At 34.0% G+C, this 19,254-nt stretch overlaps 4 protein-coding genes across 8 annotated transcripts; all 4 read right to left on the bottom strand.

Annotated features, from left to right (window-relative positions):
* Positions 1-246: 246 nt before the first annotated feature.
* Positions 247-11,335, bottom strand: LOC133822321 (mitochondrial protein import protein ZIM17). Of its 5 annotated transcripts, none has more exons than XM_062254597.1 (8): positions 11,091-11,335; positions 10,814-10,989; positions 9,851-9,921; positions 8,666-8,779; positions 6,073-6,270; positions 5,864-5,978; positions 5,599-5,727; positions 247-598 (listed from the first exon to the last, which is right to left on the bottom strand). In XM_062254597.1, the coding sequence occupies exons 5-8, from the start codon at positions 6,228-6,230 to the stop codon at positions 491-493; spliced, it is 510 nt and encodes a 169-aa protein (XP_062110581.1). In that variant the 5' UTR covers positions 6,231-6,270; positions 8,666-8,779; positions 9,851-9,921; positions 10,814-10,989; positions 11,091-11,335; the 3' UTR covers positions 247-490. The 5 variants fall into 5 exon arrangements, with proteins under 5 accessions (XP_062110581.1, XP_062110584.1, XP_062110582.1 ...); XM_062254600.1 differs by having other exon boundaries at positions 8,666-8,760; XM_062254598.1 differs by lacking the exon at positions 8,666-8,779.
* A 1,529-nt stretch (positions 11,336-12,864) lies between these two features.
* LOC133823792 (uncharacterized) lies at positions 12,865-13,248 on the bottom strand. Its single transcript, XM_062256643.1, has one exon. It carries the CDS (start codon positions 13,246-13,248, stop codon positions 12,865-12,867), a length of 384 nt encoding a protein of 127 aa, XP_062112627.1.
* A 129-nt stretch (positions 13,249-13,377) lies between these two features.
* On the bottom strand, positions 13,378-14,109 carry LOC133823791 (uncharacterized). Its single transcript, XM_062256642.1, has one exon. The coding sequence runs from the start codon at positions 14,107-14,109 to the stop codon at positions 13,378-13,380; it is 732 nt and encodes a 243-aa protein (XP_062112626.1).
* A 2,260-nt stretch (positions 14,110-16,369) lies between these two features.
* LOC133822320 (glyceraldehyde-3-phosphate dehydrogenase, cytosolic-like) lies at positions 16,370-19,022 on the bottom strand. The gene is made up of 12 exons (XM_062254594.1): positions 18,877-19,022; positions 18,721-18,753; positions 18,538-18,638; positions 18,327-18,442; positions 18,122-18,221; positions 17,792-17,938; positions 17,608-17,668; positions 17,398-17,495; positions 17,166-17,308; positions 16,994-17,077; positions 16,816-16,905; positions 16,370-16,721 (listed from the first exon to the last, which is right to left on the bottom strand). The coding sequence occupies exons 1-12, from the start codon at positions 18,878-18,880 to the stop codon at positions 16,676-16,678; spliced, it is 1,023 nt and encodes a 340-aa protein (XP_062110578.1). The 5' UTR covers positions 18,881-19,022; the 3' UTR covers positions 16,370-16,675.
* Between the last annotated feature and the right edge of the window lie 232 nt (positions 19,023-19,254).

The following is a 19,254-nucleotide window of genomic DNA, read 5'->3' as shown; positions in this document are numbered from 1 at the left end:
CAATATTTTATTATCATTTATTTCTCTTATTGATTTATTTCGAATACAAATAGAGTCTAATGAATACAGTCTTATAAACTTGCCATAAATTCATATAAGCTGGACTAAAATCAATCTCTGACGTCTAAGAATTCATATAATCAGAATTATTCAATATTTTATTTCCATTTATTTATTTTATTGATTCATTCCGATTAGATTAGAGTTTAATAAACGTGCCATACATTCATACAAGCTGGACTGAAATCAATCTCTGAAATATAAGAACTTTATACTTTTGTCAGTTGGTTTTTCTGACGTTGTAGTTGATTGAATTTGAGTTCCTTTAAATAACACGCTCTTTAATTCAACAGCGATGTTCTTTCTTTCAGTTTTTATTTGTGTTTATATTATTTCAATTCTTTCTTGGTTAATATATTTATGGAGATGAGTTTTGAATTACAATCACCATCCAACTTAGCAAAACAAAATCAGAAAATAATGTCATGGTTCAAACTTCATCTTTGTTCATGTCTGCAATAATTTCCTCTCGTAAGTCATACTCAACCACAAGGCCAAGATTATCGACTAACTTGTGATACTGACGGCAGCCTGCACACTGATGAATACACCGGGGTTAGGTGAAAGGAACATAAAAGATTTTTGCATCATATAATACACCAGCATTTCAAATCATATAAATTCACCATAACAACTGAAGTAGCTCAATGCTCACTTAGGGCCATAAAGGTTTTAGATACCAATTATGAAAGGCTGACGCTTGAGATTACTGATTTCTATACAAAGGCAAGCATTTGTTTCGAAGTACATATCAACTAGCTATACGAACATTTTCATAGGTGTTGTATCATTATCACCCACCTTTTGTTTTGTAGAAATCGTGAATATATAAATAAGGGTTAATCAGCAACACAATTAGTGCCCCAGAAATATCTTATTCGAAGTTTCTCGTGTAGAAATCGAAGTTTCTCGTGAAGATTTTTTGTGGTAACAAATAAAAACGGAAGGCGGTTAAAGAAACCATTTGTAAAGTTAATCTAGACTTATTCGTTCTTCAAAAGGTGAAAAAGGAAAAAGTAGATAGGAGGTTTGCGGGTAGCATTTGGCGTTCCAGATTTAGAGCTTGGATTTATCAGCAGGCTTCAGGGAGATCAGGAGGTACCTTAGTGGCTCGGGATACTCGGAGTGTCACTGTTATTGATTCCTTGGTGGGGGACTTTTCGGTTTCTGTCAGTATTGAGGCCGAAGGTAAGGATCCCTGGTGGTTTTCTGGTGTCTTTGGTCCTGTGGCATACGGAAAAAGGGATAGTTTTTGGGATGAATTAGCTGGTTTGAGTTTTATTTGTGGCGATCATTGGTGTGTGGGGGTGACTTTAATGTGGTTAGGAGGGGTGATGAGAAACTTAATAGTGTGTCTAACACGAGGAGCATGAAAATGTTTGATGCGTTGATCAGAGACCTGAAATTGATGGATCCCAAACTCCATAATGGTTGATTCAAGTGGTCGAATTTCAGAAAGATACCTATTTGATGTAGGTTAGATAGATTTTTGTTCACTTCCTTGTGGGAAGTTTTTATCAATTTGTTCATCAGAAGGTGGTGGTTCGTATTGTGTCAGATCATAACCCCATTGTGTTAGACTGTAACCTCCCTCGTGGCCCAAGTTTGTTAAGATTTGACAATTCTTGGCTTGAGCACAAAGATTTCCTTGACCTTTTTCAAAAGTGGTGGAATTCAGCTAAGATGGTGGGTTGGTCGGGGTACGGATTCATGAGCAAATTATCCTCGGTTAGAGATAAAGTCAAGGGGTGGAGTCAGGAGGTTTTTGGGTCGAGAATAGTGCTTAAACAATCCTTGGAAAGATGGGTGTTCAAGTTGGATAGAATAAAGGAAGAGGGCCTGTGGAACCAACAACATCATTTGGAACGGTGTAAGATCAAGAAAGATTGGCAGCAGATTGTTTTTGAAGAGGGGAGAGGTGTTTGGCTTAAATAGAAATGTTAATGGGCCAAAGAGGGAATTCTAATTCTAAGCTTTTTTAATAGTATTCTTAGTGCTCGTAAAGCAAGGAACTTTATATCGATGATTGAGCAAGAGGACGACACTATCCTTGAAAAAGATGTTGATATTGAAGAGGCTATTGTGGGCTTTTACTCTTCATTGTACTCTTCGGTCTATAGGGAGTGGAAAAGAGTGGATGGTATCTCTTGGGAACCTATTCCATCTTTCGTGGCTTCTCTCATTAAGAGGTCTTTTATTGAGGAGGAGATACGACGTTTAGTTAGGGCTGCGCATCGGGCGAGTTGGTCATGTTCAGGTTTCGAGTGGGAGAAGTTAATACCAATCCTGCCCGAAATGGCATCAGGCGAGGTCGGGTTCGGGTGGGGGGAATGTCGGGTACGGGTGGTGTCGGGTTCGGTTGAGTGGCTTTTTTTTTATTATTTTACTTACAAAATTAGACTTTTAACTATTATTTTTTACAATTGGATTTATTTATTTTTGTGAACTTTTAAATGATCTATATTTTACCATTAATTAAAGTTTTATATACTAAGAATTAAGAAACTTACTAATTAGAAAAAGATTAATTTATAACACTATTGACTAGAGTATTTTTAAAGAAGAAAGGCAAGAGGGTGGGGCTCGAGTCTTTTAGTTTTATAGGGTTTAGTTTTTTTTTTTTTGGTAATTTTAAAACTAAAATAAAAGTAACACTAAAAAAAAAAATAATAAGACTCAACCGGAACTCGACGTAGGTAAATTACTACACCTGAACCCAACCCAACGCATCCCTCAGGTTGAGCCCAACCCGACCCGACTCGACCATCCGGGTTTCATCATTTTTCCGGGTGCAGGTTGGACGGGTCCTTCGGGTCCATATGTGCACCCCTACGTTTAGTGTTTGATTGTGATGGGTCTAAGGCCCCAGGTCCTAATGGGTAATCTATGGCAATTTATCAAGATAATTGGGACATTGTGAAAAGTGATCTTTTGGCAGTCTTTGATTGTTTCTTCAAAGATGGAGTTATTCACGAGAGGGCCAATGAGACCTATATTTGCCTTGTTCCTAAGAAGATTGATAGTTGTCGTGTTCAGGACTACAAGCCTATTAGTTTAGTCATTAGTCTGGACAAAATCATCTCGAAGGTGTTGGCTGTTAGAATTCGAGGAGTTCTTTTGGACACTCAAGGAGCTTTTGTGGAGGGTAGGCAGATTTTGGATACGGTGTCGGTGGCTAATGAGGTAGTGGAGGAGTATCGTAGTAAAGGAAAAACGGGGTGGGTGTTCAAAAATGATTTTGCGAAAGCTTACAAATATGTGGATTTGGGCTTTTTGGACTTTTTCCTGGGTAAGAAAGCGTTTGGAGGAGATGAATGAATGGGTGTTAGTCCTCTACGTCCTCTGTGTTCTTAAATAGGAGACCAAGGGCGAAATTCAAGGGTTCTAGGGATCTTCGCCAAGGGGAATCCCTTTCACCATTCTTGTTTACTTTGGTGCTTGATGTCTTGGGCAGACTGGTGGATAAGGCTAAGAGTGCTTCGACCTTTAAAGGTTTCATAGTGGGCAAGGATAAAGTGGAGGTCAGTCGTCTTCGGCTCGTTGATGATTCAATTTTCTTTGTTAATGATGAGGAGTCTTTGTCAGTTCTTCTTGATATTTTTAAGGTTTTTAGTGTTGTCTTCAGGTTATCTATTAATTTTTAGAAATGTGAGTTGTTGGGGATTAGCATGGATGAGGAGACAGGGGACCTTCGAGATGGAGAAATCGGTTGTGAGGTGGGTCAATGGCCTATGAAGTATTTGGGGTTACCTTTGAGTGTGTCCCCTCGTTCCAAAGGTTTTTGGGAGCCCGTTCTTTAGAGATGCGCCAAACAACTGGATGGGTGGAAGTGTGCTTTCTTGTATAGGGGTGGAAGGTTGACCTTCATCCAGTCAATTTTATCTTCTATTCTAGTGTATTATCTGTCGCTTTTTTGCATTCCTAAGGGTGTAGTGGGGGGGGTTATTGAAGAATAATAGGATCTGATATATTATTCTTGATAGAAAAGAGACTTTAAATAGGCAGATTACAAACTATTGCACAATAGGCTTTAGCTGTACAGATTCTCTAAGTCATTTATTCTCCTAAAAATCTGGTAAATACAGTATATTAGGAAATAATAAATTAGGTTTCCCTTAAGGGAATAGTACCAATTAAATACAAAATATTCTATACTCATTTCTACAATTATGGAGAAGTTGATGCGAAATTTTCTTTGGGAAGGTGTGGATCGGTCTGGTTCCGACCACCTTGTCTCTTGGCAGGAAGTTTGTAAATCGCAAGGTCATGGGGGTCTTGGTATCGGTAATCTGGATTTGAGGAACAAGGCGTTTCCCATGAAATGGTTGTGACAGTTTCCCTTGGAAAGCAAGGCGCTATGGCATAGGGTGGTGAAGAGGAGGTGGGTGGAGGGTGGCTTTTGGGATAATGGTAAAGGGGGGATAGGATTCACTTTTGGGAGGATGTTTGGATTAATGATGCTACTTTAAAGTCTCAATTTCACGACTTATTTTTGCTTTCCAAGGCTGATAACTGTTTGATTAAAGATTTGGTTGTCTTTGGGGTGAGGAGGGTTTAGGAGACCTAGGGTGGGACCTGCATTTCAGGAGGAATTTGTTTGATAAGGAGGTCTCTAATCTTGCTCAGCTCCTTCAGTTGTTAGAGCATGTTGCTCTGCCGACGATTTTGGAGGACAGGAGGGCGCGGATTCCAGACACTAGTGAGATGTTCTCTTGTAAATTAGCCTTTTGGAGGTTGAGTTACGCTCATCTGGGTCCAAACGAGAAGTGGGCAAAGAATTTGTGCAAGAGTGTTTCTCCCTCGAAAGTTGAAGTGTTTGGCTGACTGGTTTTCACTAATAGATTAAATATTCATGATAACTTGCAGAGAGCCCTTATCATTGTTTATCCCCTAATTGGTGCGTATGCTGTAAGATTGCAGGGGAGTCAGCTATACATTTATTCTTGGAGTGCATTTTGCTAGGGAGGTGTGGGGTAAGGTGTTGGCTGAGTTTGGGGTCTTTTGGTATATGCCCCCTTCTTGTTCTCAATTGTTTCTTTGCCATTTAGAGGGAGGTAAGAGGGTATCCAATTTGTGGCAGAGCACCTTGTTGGTGACTCTTTGGTGGGCTATTTAGGCTTGAAAAAAATAGTAGAATTTTCAAAGATGTCTTTAGCTCGTTTGAGACTATTTGGGATAAGATCAAGTTTTGGGTTGGAACTTGGGTGTATAGATCCAATTGTTTTGAAAGGATTTTTTTCGGATCTTTGAAGGGATTGGGGTTTTGTTGTGGGTGGTTTGGTGGTTTGTTTGCTTTTTCTTGTTTATGTTGGTTTGTGTTACCACAGTGTTCCTCCACCATATGTGATGGCTCTCTATATTTGAGAGGAGGTTAGTCTAAGACAAAGACCTCTGTCTCTTTTTCATATATATATATATACCCACCACAACAACCGATGAAAAGAATCACTTAGAGTAGACAGCAAGTAACAAAAGTTAGATATTTAACAGATTAGTCATCATTCCATCAATATCAATCAGTATAGAAGAAGCCAATACCTGTACGTATATAAGTCCTCGTTCATAGGCTAGTCGGTTTACAAGCTTCTGTGTTCTTTCACCACATATATCGCAAGTAAATTGCAAAAGCAAACTTCTTCTTGGCAACTTTATGTCAATAGTTGCATCCTGCAAGATAATTCAGTAAACAAAACTAAATCATCTAAAACTCCACACAATAATCTTGCCCGGTCTCTTTAGCAGCTAAAAAAAAAGAGGAAATTTCAGAAAAATATGAGCTTGATAGTTTATAATTACCACGTACCGAGTTTGAAACGCTTGATTCAGATTCTGGGTGCGTTTCAGAGTTTCCATGTACCAGCCCTGAAATCACCAAAGACTTGTATGCATGCTTTGGTGCTGAAGTTTTGGAACTTGACCTGAAATAAAACAAAAATTGAAGTTGTGAATAAATTGGAGTACAAATAAAAGAAAAGGGGATAAACCCTGTTACAGGGTTTTGGGATTGGGTACCTGGAGAGAGTGATTGAGGGGTATATGTTGGAAGAGGAAAAGGGTTTGTAGGTGTTAGAACAGAGATTCGAATGAATGGGTCTGTGAGAGTCAGTAGTAGAAAATGAAGGACAGTGAAGGGCTGAAGAGAAACGCCAGGCAATTGTGGTTGCCGCCATGGATATCAAAATTGTGAGCTAGTAACCTTTTAGAAGTATCCTGCAAAAAATTGTACTGCTTCTCTCAGTTTGTGAGCACAATCTACCGAATACAAACTTCTTTCTCATGAAATCAGCGGGGGTCTGAAATAAAGTTCACTCCCAGCTTATAACATGCTATTTTCTTTCTTCTTTTTTTTTTGGATAAGAGCTCAAAATGCATTATCTTTACAAGTTTCTTCACTTTCTAGCCAGTAGCCACAAGACCAATTGAAAGACAAGCATCTCATGAGAACACAAATTTCAAACGTATATAGTATTGATACCCTCAAATGAACATGATCATACATTAGCATTTTGTGGAGACTTTCCTAAAAACACAAATATAATATTTCAAATTATAATATTATTTTGAATATCACAAAGTTGTTGTGAACTAACAATTTCCTTAGCGATTAATGATAACTTTAGAAAAAAATAAAATAAAACAATTTAGAGGTTTTGTATGAAAGAACTACATGGGCAGTTGACTACTCATGAACTTCTATAAAATAAATATCGAAAGTCATGCGAGAAGACTAACTTTCAACTAGTAAAGGTGAAATTTTTTTCTAATGAATATGCTTAACTCAAAAGTAGAACATAAAGTTAGAGACATTTGAGTAATAGTAAGGTAAAGTTTCAAAACGGGTTTGGTCAGCAGATTAGCAATAACCAACAATTCAAACCACAGAAATGGCTGTGTAGAATTAGAACTGAAGGAAGACCTTCACACACATATATGTATCATGTAAAGATGCACAAATTTGCTTCCCATTTATGAATTAATTAGGTCCTCTCAAAACATAACATTAAGGTGTGTATTGCATACATATTAATACACCAAAACAAAATGAAACTTGACCTGCATGAACTTGAATTGCACCATAAATTTACTTCGTTATGTCTGTTTGGTGTAACCACCTCCTCACCAAGAATTACCATTAGAGTCTATTATACAGGCCAATCCAATACTAGTTTACTACCAAATCATCTTTGAACTGGCACAAGACGAAACACATGAATAAGCAATATTTTGAATGATCCCAAGAAAAATTTCACGTTGCGAGCATCCATACTTAATCCCAAATAAAGAGCCATTTCCTCACATAAGTCGGTTAACACATACAAAACCCCAAACCACTCTGCTTCAAAGTGTTAAATTTAGCTCTATTTTTTCCTAATCAAAACTACAAAAAAGTTTCATCGATACAGCCACATCAATTATCAGATCGAAGACTCGAATGAATGAAAATCAAACTAATTTTTACCAATAGATGAAGAAAACACAAATTATCTTTAAAAGAAAAGTGACATAGGTGCTTATAAATATAAATATATATATTCTGACATATTCGGTAAAATAACTTCGTGGATTGAAGGACAAATCAAACTCAAGAGAAGAAAATAAACACCCGAAATTCCACGTAGAAACCAGTAAAATGCCAAGTAGTATTATCACAAAAGGTTACATAACAGTATATAATTTAAAGGGTAAGATATAATACTAATATTAACATCATTAGACCACACAAGGATCAAACCCCCTCCTAAGTTCTTCCTAAGAACTTCAAAACCATTATCAAACTGCAGCATAAACTTGAGCTTATTTACAGAACCTTTAATTAACCAAGTTTCTAAAAGAAATAAAACAGAAGGCCTATGCTGCTGCATGAACTTGAATTTCATCACAAATTTACTTTGTTATGTAGCAAAGGGTTGGCTTTGGTGTAACCACCTTCTCACCAAGAATAAACTGTTAAGACCATAAAAGTCTATTATATAGGCCAATCCAATACTTTTTTATTACCAAATCATGTTTGAATTGGCATAAGACGAAACATATGATTCAGTAATATTATTAATGATCTCAAAAACCATTTCACAGTTGCAAGAATCATAATTAATCCTAAATAAAAAGCTCATTCCTCACACAAGTCAGTTAATACATACAAAGTACAAAAACACTATGCTTCAATGTGTTAAATTTAGCTCTCTTTTTTTTCCACACCAAAACTACAAAAAAGTTTCATAGATACCAATCTACATTAATTCTTATAGATCAAAGACTCAATGAATTTAAATCAAACTCACTTTTACTAATAGATGAAGAAAGCACAAATTAAACTTGTTAGAATTCTTTCCTAGTTTATTTTTAATAACTTCATCAATGAACATTACACATTTGCCTTTGTAATCTTACAGAGGCTTACAACTACAAACAGTGGCTGCAAACTGGTGGGCCTTTTGCTTGTCAATCCTAGTGTAGAAAACGGTAAAGTCAATCAAAGTAATAACTGTGCAGATTAAAGACCAAATCAAACTCTAGAGAATAAAATAAGTCACACACAAACATATAAATATCTACACACATATATATTTATTTATAACAGAGTGAACACAAAGTTAAGTAATACCGAATGGCTAATGGCAAGAACACAAGAGGAGAGGAGAGAGAGATCCAGAGTTGTCGATTAGGCAGTTGGGAGGGGCGGTGAGTCGACTAGGTCCGCTGAATTAGAGCAGTTGCACTGTCGAGGTTAGAGCATCCATGGGGAAGGGGATAGGGACAGGAAGACAGAGATAATAAGATTATGATATTGATTTTAAGTTTTAGAAAAAATTTCACAAAGAAAACGTGAAATTGTTGTTTTCAATTTGACAAAAGAAAATTAGAATACTGATTACAATTTGGTTATTTATAAATCAGATATTTAGATTGTTTTGAACATATCAGTTTTATGTTTACTATATTTTCAGAAACATGTTTTTAATCACTAAATTCAATTTTTCATTTTAGAATCACAATTTCTAAAAATATAGTTTTCGAATGGCGAATCAATAAGGCCCCTAATTTCTTGTTTTGAACATATCAGTTTTATGTTTACTAGTAGCGAGGCAAACTCTGTTGCGCATGCTCTGTCTAAGAGAGCTTTTATGTATTGGAAAGGAATGGAGGGGTCCCTCTAGATGTGTATTCTACTGTTGTTGTAGCTATACTTTCCTGATGTACTCTTATTTGCTTGATTAAAGAAAATGGAAGGTGCTTGTGCATTTTGATTGCAAGTAAAGTAAAATGTAATGAAAAGTTGCTTTACAAAATGTATTAATGGTGGACACTTCTTTTTTGTACCATTATCCTCATTTTCATCTCTTCTATTGGAGAGAGATTGTACCTATTGTGTATTTGTTGAAGGAACATAATCAACATCATCAACAAAATTAGATTTTGTAACATCTTGAGTAGACATGCCTATAGTTTGATCTAACATGTTTTACGTCCAAATTATAAACTATATCAAAATAATGATGCATGCAAAACTTTTAACAAATGATAACTAGATCTACAAAAAATCAGGCAACATTTCATATATTTTATTAATCTAATTATTAGGCAATATTAATTAAAACAATCAAACAACACGCAAATTTTCTTCTTTGTATTACCGCAGCACACAAATTTATCAGAACTTTCTATTATCACTGTAGCACATAGAAATCTAAGAACTTAATTCACTATGGATAAATATGTAAGATATTTAAACACTTCTAAATTCAGTAAAATATCAACAATAACAAAAAAAAAACTATAGAAATCATACCTCTAATACTAACTCCAATACAATTGCATCAACGAGAAGTAAAATTTGAGCTAACTGTGAATCCTTGCAAACTTACAATCAGAGTGAGCATATTAGAATAATAGATGGCACACAAACAAAGTAAATGGATTAAAGTAATTTGACGGAAACTTTACATCACAATATAAACTAAAACACAACTAAGCTGCAATTGAGGCAATGGAGTTCTTTGATATTGTTGGTGATGACCACTTATTATATAGCAAAAGAAAAAGTAAAAGAAAATCTATCTTCAAAACATAGTCAATTTTCTTTTGTGTGTGTAATAGTTATAACTATACTAGCAAATTAATAAAAAATTGAGCCATACTGCCATGGAAGAAGCAAAGATAATGCATCACTACCATTTTAAGTCAAATTTACAAGACAGCTAATCTCAAATCTCCTGACCTTTTCATTATTATTTACGTCATATATGTTATTAAATACAGTACCAACAAACTATATGAATTTTAAACCTTATTCTTTAATTGTTAGATCAATTGATATATCAAAAAATCCTTTTATGCCAGCCAACAAATTAGAAGGAAAAAAACAGATCAACAATATATGATGCACTTAACTTTCTATCAAAAATTCTCCAAGGAAAACCATAAAATATCACAATGACTTTCATCGTGGTGTGCAAGAGAATTGTTAATCAATGCTATGATTAACTCAGAGCACATTTAATCAAGAAAACGAGTTATGCCCATATATAATCATTAATATCAAATGCTTTTTTCATTAGAATGGAAAATACATGGCTCAAAACGCCACTCCAGGCAAATTACATGTTTAAGTCTTAAACTCATGATATAGATTCGATCCATTTGTTTTACACTAAAAAAAAAGAAAAAAAATTCTAAAATATGCAAATAGGCATTCCATCAAACATTTAGTGCTCTTACTGAATTCATAGAAAGAGAGATAGAGAGAGAGTACCTGTGCAACAGATTAGAAAAGCAGGAGGAAGAAGAGAAGAGTGTCTCTGACACGGACCTCCGACTGGGACGAGCAGCTACCTTCGACTGGGTGTGTTGCTTGCTGAGAGTGAGAATGAGAGATGGTTGTGTCGGATTGCTTGTGGTTTTCAGGGGTTGAGCAAGAGGAGAGTGAGACTGAGAATAAAAGAAACATACAAACAAATCTTGAACACAATACTGAACCGAAATAGGAAAACAAGTAACAAAAAAAAAAAACAAAGACAAATTAGCCCCACCTATCTGAGACTTAGAGACAAGCAAAAGCCACCGTAGCCATGACAGAGAAAGAGATCGGAGATGAGAGGGAGACCACCGAAGCCGAGAGAGAAGAAGCTGTGTGTGTGTGAGAGAGAGAGAGAGGGGCCGAAGGGAGAGTGACAAGGCTTGGGGCGCGATGATGAACAACGATAGAGAAGTAGCAAGCTAGAGGTGATCGGTGAGGAGAAGAAGATGAAGATGGGGTAACGGGAAGAAAAGAGAGGGACATATGGCCTTGGCATTGGACGGGTGGATCGGGTTAAAAGAAATTATTTACCGGATGTCATAATCGTTTTAGCAAAAGTTACTTGTAATTTGTGCAATTAAGAAAATTTTAACCCATCTAATAATTTGGGTGGATTGGTCGGGTTAACCCACCCAAACCGAAATAATTTTTTTTTTGGTGTGTTGGTCGGGTCAACCCGCCCAAACAAAAGTGGTATTTTTTTTTTAAATTTTTGTAATTTTTTGTGCTAATAGTGTGAAGTTTATCTTTTTAAGTTTAAAATAATATTTTAAATTTATAGTAAAAAAATTAAAATAAAACTTAATTAATTTATATATTTATTTGAATATATTAAAAATAATAAATTCTTAATTGGGCGGGTTGATAATTATTTTCAACCCGCCCAATGTAACAATTGGGCAGTTTCAATTTTGGTCGGTTTATTCGAGTTGCGTTTTTTTGCAGTTTTTTCGAATTGATTTGGGCGAATTATTCGAGTTGGGCGGATTATAAAAATTTATGCAGAGCCCTAGATTATAACCTTACCATTTGGTACTATGATTTTATTATTAATAATTAAATTGCATTTTAAAGCTAATAATTAAAGTTTTTAAACTTTAAAAAAAAAGTTAAAATTGATAAACTAGCTTTTCAATTATTAAATTATCTACGTAACATAACAATTATATATATACATTAATAAAAACTTAATTCTTCGTTATTATTATCTGAATGTATTTGGAAAAGAAAAAAAAATCAAGCGATTTTATTTTTAATGCCAAATTGATTGGGTAAAAAATTAATCTCTACATAAAGACGAAAACCAAGTTCAGTCCTTCTCTTTGTGAAGGAACGTGTAGTAAAACAACTTACTAGTTAAATACTTATTAAATTAGTAATTACAACTTAAATAACAAATAGAAGTTTAATTTGCATTACGACTAAACTCGAGACTAAAATGTTGTCTTTTTTTTTTGTGACTAATGTATTTTGTATTATTGATAATTTTTTTATTATTTTGATGATAAAAATACAAGATATAGAATTTAGTTAAATACATTCAGCATATTTTTATAATTAGTGCACCTGAAAGGAGATTACTTAAATAGGGTATGTTAGAGTATCTCCAACCTTGACACTAAATTTAGTGTCACACTAATATCAAATTTAGTGTCAAAAACTATTTTCATTACAACCACAATATTAAAAACTAAAAAAAAAAAAAAAAATCTTTATTATTATATTATTTTTTTAAATAAATTAAATATTCTTTTTATTATTATATTAATTTATCAAAATTTATATCTAATTAATGTTTTAAATAAAACTACTCATTAATTACATGACAATAATACTATATAAATAATTAAAACTCGATAAATTAAAAGATCATATTGCATGTAGTAACATAAAGATTACACCACTAGAGAAAAAATATTACATTACATTAGATTAAATTAAACCTAAAAGACACTTGAAAATATATATTTTAATTTTGTGAGTTACAATATTCGTCCCACAAGTGCTCAATTATCCTTGATTTTTCTATGTCTAGTAAGAAATTCTTGAAACCGAGCATTATCATCTTCTACCATCCGAACTTCTGGACTTGGCACTTTGACTCGCTCTTCAATTGATGCATTAATATCACGTTCATCTTCAATTATCACATTATGCATAATAATACATGAAGTCATTATATCATGTAATACTTTTTTATTCCAAAAACGTGTCGGTCCAGTAATAATTGCAAATCTAGACTGCAGTACTCCAAATGCACGTTCCACATCTTTTCTACATGCTTCTTGTTTCATTGCAAATAATTTATTTTTTGGACCACGTGGATCATGGATACTTTGAACAAGAGTATAGCATTTTGGATATATATCATCAGCTAAATAATAACCCATATTATACTTTTTTCCTTTAATAACATAATTAGCAGGTGAAGCAATACCTTTAACAAGATTAGCAAAAAGATGGGATGCCTCCAGCACATTAATGTCATTATTAGATCCCGGTAAACCAAAATATACATGTTATATCCAGAGTTCATAGTCAGCTACAGCTTCAAGAATAATAGTTGGGGACCCACTATGACCGGCATATTGTCCTCCCCAAGCAGTTGGGCAATTTTTCCATTTCCAATGCATACAATCTAAATTTCCCAACATTTCTAGAAAACCTCGACGTTCACCAATGTGGAGTAGTCTTGTAACATCATCAGCGTTAGGTGATCGGAGATAGCGGGCTCCAAACACCTCGACAACAACACGACAAAATTGCTTCAAGCTTTCTATAGTTGTAGATTCTCCTATTTTGATGTATTCATCAGTAGCATCTGCTGGTACACCATACGCCAACATTCGAAATACAACTGTTATTTTTTGCAAACCTGATAACCCGAGTTTACCCATTCCATCCCTTCGCTGGATGAAGTAATTGTCATGTCTTTGTATAGCATTCAAAATATGAAGGAATAAAGGACGACCCATTTGAAATCTTCGGCGAAACATCAAATCGGTAAATCGAGGATTCTTTGCAAAATAATCGTTGAAGAGATTGCGATTAGCACTTTCTTCGTCACGGTTGATAACTATATGACCAGGAATCGAGCCTCGACGTGAGCCTTTGTTTTGTTGGTGTTGAGCAACACAAAAATTGTTGTTAGCAGTAATTTGACCTACTACTTGCATTTCTATATCATCATAATAGTCATCATCTAAAGAAGACGATGATAAATAAGATGAACTACCAGGATAAGAATTCATATTTTATAAAAGTTAAATTGTATATATTTTTCGGTGTACCCTATATCATGTGTGATATCCATGTTTTATAGTGTAAATATCCTTATCTTCTGAATCCAAAATCAGAAGATAAGAAATCTCAAGGATTAATCTTGGCCGCTGAAATAAATTGACCACAATCTCAACCGTTGCATTATGTTGTCAAATCACATCTTATCTTCTGAATCCAAAATCAGAATATAAGAAATCTCACGGATTAATCTTGGCCGCTGAAATAATTTGACCACAATCTCAACTGTTGCATTGTGTTGTCAAATCACATCTAATCTTCTGAATCCAAAATCAGAAGATAAGAAATCTCACAGATTAATCTTGGCCGCTGAAATAAATTGACCACAATCTCAACCGTTGTATTGTGTTGTCAAATCACATCTTATCTTCTGAATCCAATATCAGAAGATAAGAAATCTCACGGATTAATCTTGGCCGCTGAAATAATTTGACCACAATCTCAACCGTTGCATTGTGTTGTCAAATCACATCTTATCTTCTGAATCCAAAATTAGAAGATAAGAAATAAAATCTTATGTAGCTTTTTTATCCTTATATAATCCCACACTACTCATTCAAACGGGTTACCTATTCCACACTACTCATTCAAACTGATCACATCTCTTCAACATATTTTCAAAACAACTACATTTTCTTCCAAAATGTCTTCCAGTCGCACTGCTTCATACTCACTTGAGGAAGATATGTACTTGTGCCATGTATATATTGACATTTTTCAATGTATGTTTAAGTTTGTAATGTTTTTATTGTGTAACATTGACTATGATTTAAGTTTATAATGTTTTATTGTATAATTTTGAGTATATTTCGTATGCATTACTATGATTAATATTAAAAAAATTTGTAATGTGATTGTGAATATTGAGAATGTGTACTATTGATTATAATGAGAATGTGATGTCTAATGTGTTCAATTTTAATTTTTTTAATGTGTCTTTAAATTTGTAATGTTTGTATTGTGTAATATTAAAAAAAATACAAATATTTAATAATATTTTATTTAAATTATAATTAAAATAATAATTTGTGGTATATACAATTTAATCTTCACATAATAAACTAAATTCTAAATTATATATATAATAATATAAATATATATAATAATAATTATATATAATAAAATAATAAAAGAAAAAAAAGAGACAATACTGGGTGCTACAGTACACGACATATATGCTGTGTACTATAGCAAACACAGCAAAATACAGTGGATAATAATGCTACCTTGGAGAGATCTCTGCACTAAATACAGCAAAATGCTGTTACATTGTAGATGCCCTTAGAGAAAATATCCAAAATGGAAAGAATGAGTATATTCAACAATATATAAGAGTACGAATCATGACAAAAAAGAGCATTGGAATGGTCTTAGCTCTTGAATATTCATATGACAATAAAAAAAAATAAGATTGAGACATTTATGAATTCCATTATTGAGTTTCCCTTAGTTGATCGAACATCCCAAAATTCAATCATTTCAACTACATCAAGCGATCTTTCAAATTGGTCACTCATCACCAATTGATTTTGAGATGTAACCTTATACTTTTTACTATGTTATATAAGAGCATGAGTTACTCCATTCATCACTAATTGATTTTGAAATATAACCTTATATTTTTTACCATGCACCCATTCTACTTTTACACCTTTCAACATTCTAACAAGATATTCTTATATGTTTTCTTTACAAAAGGCAAAGTGAAGCATTGTTACAATAAGAAATGAGAACACTTTTTATAGCAATGATAATAATTTTAATAATTTTTCGACCACTCAATAAGTACCATGATTAATAATATTATTTGGAAGGGAATTTGAACTTAGTATTACCAAAACATAATTTTTAATTGTAATTAAAGGGTAAAATACTCATTTAATATTTTGTATTTTATCAAAATGCAAATTTAGTACATTTTATTTTTTAAAATTTAGTATATTTTATTTTTTATAATTATCAATTGATATCTTCTATTGCAAAAAGTGCATAGTTTAGTGCCTCTAAATTTGTAATATTCTCACTATCCCAATCATTTTAATGATTTATTTGATTTTTAATTGTTTTATTATTTTTAAATGATTTTAACATATTTTCAGAATTCATAAAACAAAATAAATGTTTAATTAAAACTTTAAAATAATTTTAATAAACAAAATTATTTTAAAAATAAATTTAATTAAAATTGGTTATTTTTTCGGGACATAAAAATGAAAATGAAGGCATTTGATATCAAAGTAACGAAGTTCTTCCGAGAATAAAAAAGCCATCGCTTCTTAAAAATTACATAGGAAGAGAAGGAAAACCATGTGACTGTTTACATGTAACTAGCACCATTACAGGTTCTTCGAAACTGATCAAAATGTAACATCAAAACACCAAAAGCCAAAAGGCTTAGGCCTCATTTTGCTTATTCGAAACTCAACTCAAAACACTTTTTAAACACAACAAACAACTGAACCTTATAGAGACTCAACTAAATAGCCTTCAATCTCCACAGGTTTTGTTTTGTTTTGTTCAACATTGGGAAGCAATGTGGACAATCAAGTCAATCACACGGGAACTGCAAAAACAAGCAACGAAACAATGAGCAAAAAAAACTTTTCACAACACAGAATTGAACAATTCACTTGAAACCAAAATCGAAGTATTATTACCTGTAACCCCATTCGTTGTCGTACCACGACACAAGTTTCACAAAGTTCTCATTCAAAGCAATTCCGGCCTTGGCATCAAAGATGCTTGACCTGTTAATAGATAAACCAGTCATCGGATTAGAGTCTACATGATCATTTGTAACTAATTTAGAGATCAAAACTTGGAACTCAATATTACCTGCTGTCACCAATGAAGTCGGTAGAGACAACATCATCTTCTGTGTATCCCAAGATACCCTTCAATTTGCCCTCAGACTCCTCCCTGTTAATAAGATAAAAAAAAAAAATTAAAACAACAGATATGCTTCTTAATGATCTTAGACAACAAAAGTCAGCGAAACAATCCTCACTTGATCGCTTTTTTGATCTCCTCGTAGGATGCAGGCTTAGCAAGCCTGACTGTGAGGTCAACAACTGAGACATCGATGGTAGGAACACGGAAAGACATTCCAGTCAATTTACCGTTGAGAGCTGGGAGAACCTTTCCAACAGCCTGCACAACCAAAAAAGAGGATGCCCAAGTTAGAGAAGCTATAATAGAAACTCAATGAACACCTGATTAAATAAACTAGGATGCTATACCTTAGCAGCTCCAGTGCTGCTGGGAATAATGTTGAAGGAAGCAGCTCTTCCACCTCTCCAATCCTTGCTTGATGGCCCATCAACAGTTTTCTGGGTTGCTGAATTAACAAACAAAACAACTCATTTAGACCTAATATAATCTCATACAACACATACTGGAAATCCCACATGGCAACTTGACTAATCAAGACTACTTGTCTAAAAGCTTACCGGTGATGGAGTGGACGGTGGTCATCAAACCCTCAACAATTCCAAACCTATCATTGATAACCTGAAGAAAATTGAACATAAAAACAGCAATGAGTGAAAGCAAAAAGAGAAATAATGAACCAAATCAGCATGTAAATAATGGATTAACGACCACAAACATCAATATAAAGGTAAAGGAAAGAACCTTGGCCAATGGAGCAAGGCAATTGGTAGTGCAACTAGCATTGGAAACAATATGGTACTCTGGCTTGTATTCCTTCTCATTGACACCGACAACAAACATGGGTGCATCTTTGCTTGGGGCAGAGATGACAACCTTCTTAGCACCACCCTGGAATAGCGAACCAAGTCAAACTCGAGTCTATATTACAAATGAATGTATCCTTAGCAATAAATTAATTCCCAACCCAATGATACTGATTACCACAAAAACATACGTCGCCATAGTCGTGTATTAATCTACCTAATTACTAGAAAACTAGCATTAAAATCATTAAAGAAAATCGAAGCAAACCTTCAAGTGAGCAGCAGCCTTGTCCTTGTCAGTGAAAACTCCAGTTGATTCAACAACAAAGTCGGCTCCGGTCTCGCCCCATGGGATTTCTTCAGGGTTCCTTCATATACACCCCAAAAGATTAGCCATTCAAAGTTCAAAACGCCAACACCAATTAAAAATTACAGACAAAACCAACAGATCTATGCCGAAATTAGATCAGTACCTGACACCAAAAACAGTGACGGGCTTCTCACCGAAGAGAAGGGTCTTAGAGTCCTTGACCTTAAGTTCATGATGCTTCCATGGTCCATGAACGGAATCGTACTTAAACATGTAAGTCTGAAAAACAAAACACATCAATCATTTCCAATTTCCGTAAATCCAAAAAAAAAAAACGTAGTACCGATGTAAATATATATAGGTGAATCACTCACCATGTAATCAGTGGTGATAAATGGATCGTTAACGGCAACAAGCTCGACATCGTCTCTCTGGAGAGCAACTCTAGCAACCAAACGCCCAATTCTCCCGAATCCTACACAACGTTCCAAACTACTTACACTCCATTTCCAAAAACACATACATGATAGAATAAAAAATCAAGATCAAATCATTACCGTTGATTCCGATCTTAATCTTCTTGACAGGCGCTGCTCATCAAAACAAAAAATCACGAAGGCGAAAAATGTTAGATTGAAAAACACAGATTCAGACGAAAACAATCGAAACAACAACATCGATCGCAAGAGAAACTAAATAGCAAGAATCATTACCCATTGAAAACTGAGAAGAGAGTGACTGAGATTTCGAGCAAGATGAATACTGAGAAATGATAGTGAGAAGAAAGTGTCAATTTTGGGCTTATATTTAACCCTATGTTTGTTAGGAATGTAAAGAAAATGGGAAGGAAGGAAAATAGAAAATAAATGCATTTTTTCTCCATCTTGTTTGGTATAAGGAAAGTAAAGAAAACTATTTTATTTCGGTCTTTGTGTTAAAATTGAGAGGAAAGAAATGATTTTAAATATTTATATTCTTATTAGTTGTAAGTTAAATGCAATGCAAATTTTCTTATTTTTATTATTGTCATATAAATTTTAAATAAATAAAAAATATTATATATAAAAAAATGACATAAATATATTAAAATA

This window comes from Humulus lupulus, chromosome 3 (assembly GCF_963169125.1).
Source record: "Humulus lupulus chromosome 3, drHumLupu1.1, whole genome shotgun sequence".
NCBI classification, from domain to species: Eukaryota; Viridiplantae; Streptophyta; class Magnoliopsida; order Rosales; family Cannabaceae; genus Humulus; species Humulus lupulus.
Note: the sequence above shows the minus strand (reverse complement) of the source record. Positions and strands in the feature narration are given on the sequence as shown.

Excerpts from the sequence above, each read along its gene's own strand:
- LOC133823791 (XM_062256642.1), bottom strand. The coding sequence starts at position 14,109 with ATGAATTCTTATCCTGGTAGTTCATCTTATTTATCATCGTCTTCTTTA.
- LOC133822320 (XM_062254594.1), bottom strand. Across the intron at positions 17,939-18,121 it reads AGGCTGCTGCTCACTTGAAG|GGTGGTGCTAAGAAGGTTGT; the intron begins GTTTGCTTCGAT and ends TCGCTATTCCAG. Across the intron at positions 17,078-17,165 it reads GAGATCAAAAAAGCGATCAA|GGAGGAGTCTGAGGGCAAAT; the intron begins GTGAGGATTGTT and ends TCTTATTAACAG.
- LOC133823792 (XM_062256643.1), bottom strand. The coding sequence starts at position 13,248 with ATGGGTTATTATTTAGCTGATGATATATATCCAAAATGCTATACTCTT.
- LOC133822321 (XM_062254597.1), bottom strand. The coding sequence starts at position 6,230 with ATGGCGGCAACCACAATTGCCTGGCGTTTCTCTTCAGCCCTTCACTGT. Across the intron at positions 5,979-6,072 it reads CCCTCAATCACTCTCTCCAG|GTCAAGTTCCAAAACTTCAG; the intron begins GTACCCAATCCC and ends GTTTTATTTCAG. Across the intron at positions 5,728-5,863 it reads AATCAAGCGTTTCAAACTCG|GATGCAACTATTGACATAAA; the intron begins GTACGTGGTAAT and ends ATTATCTTGCAG.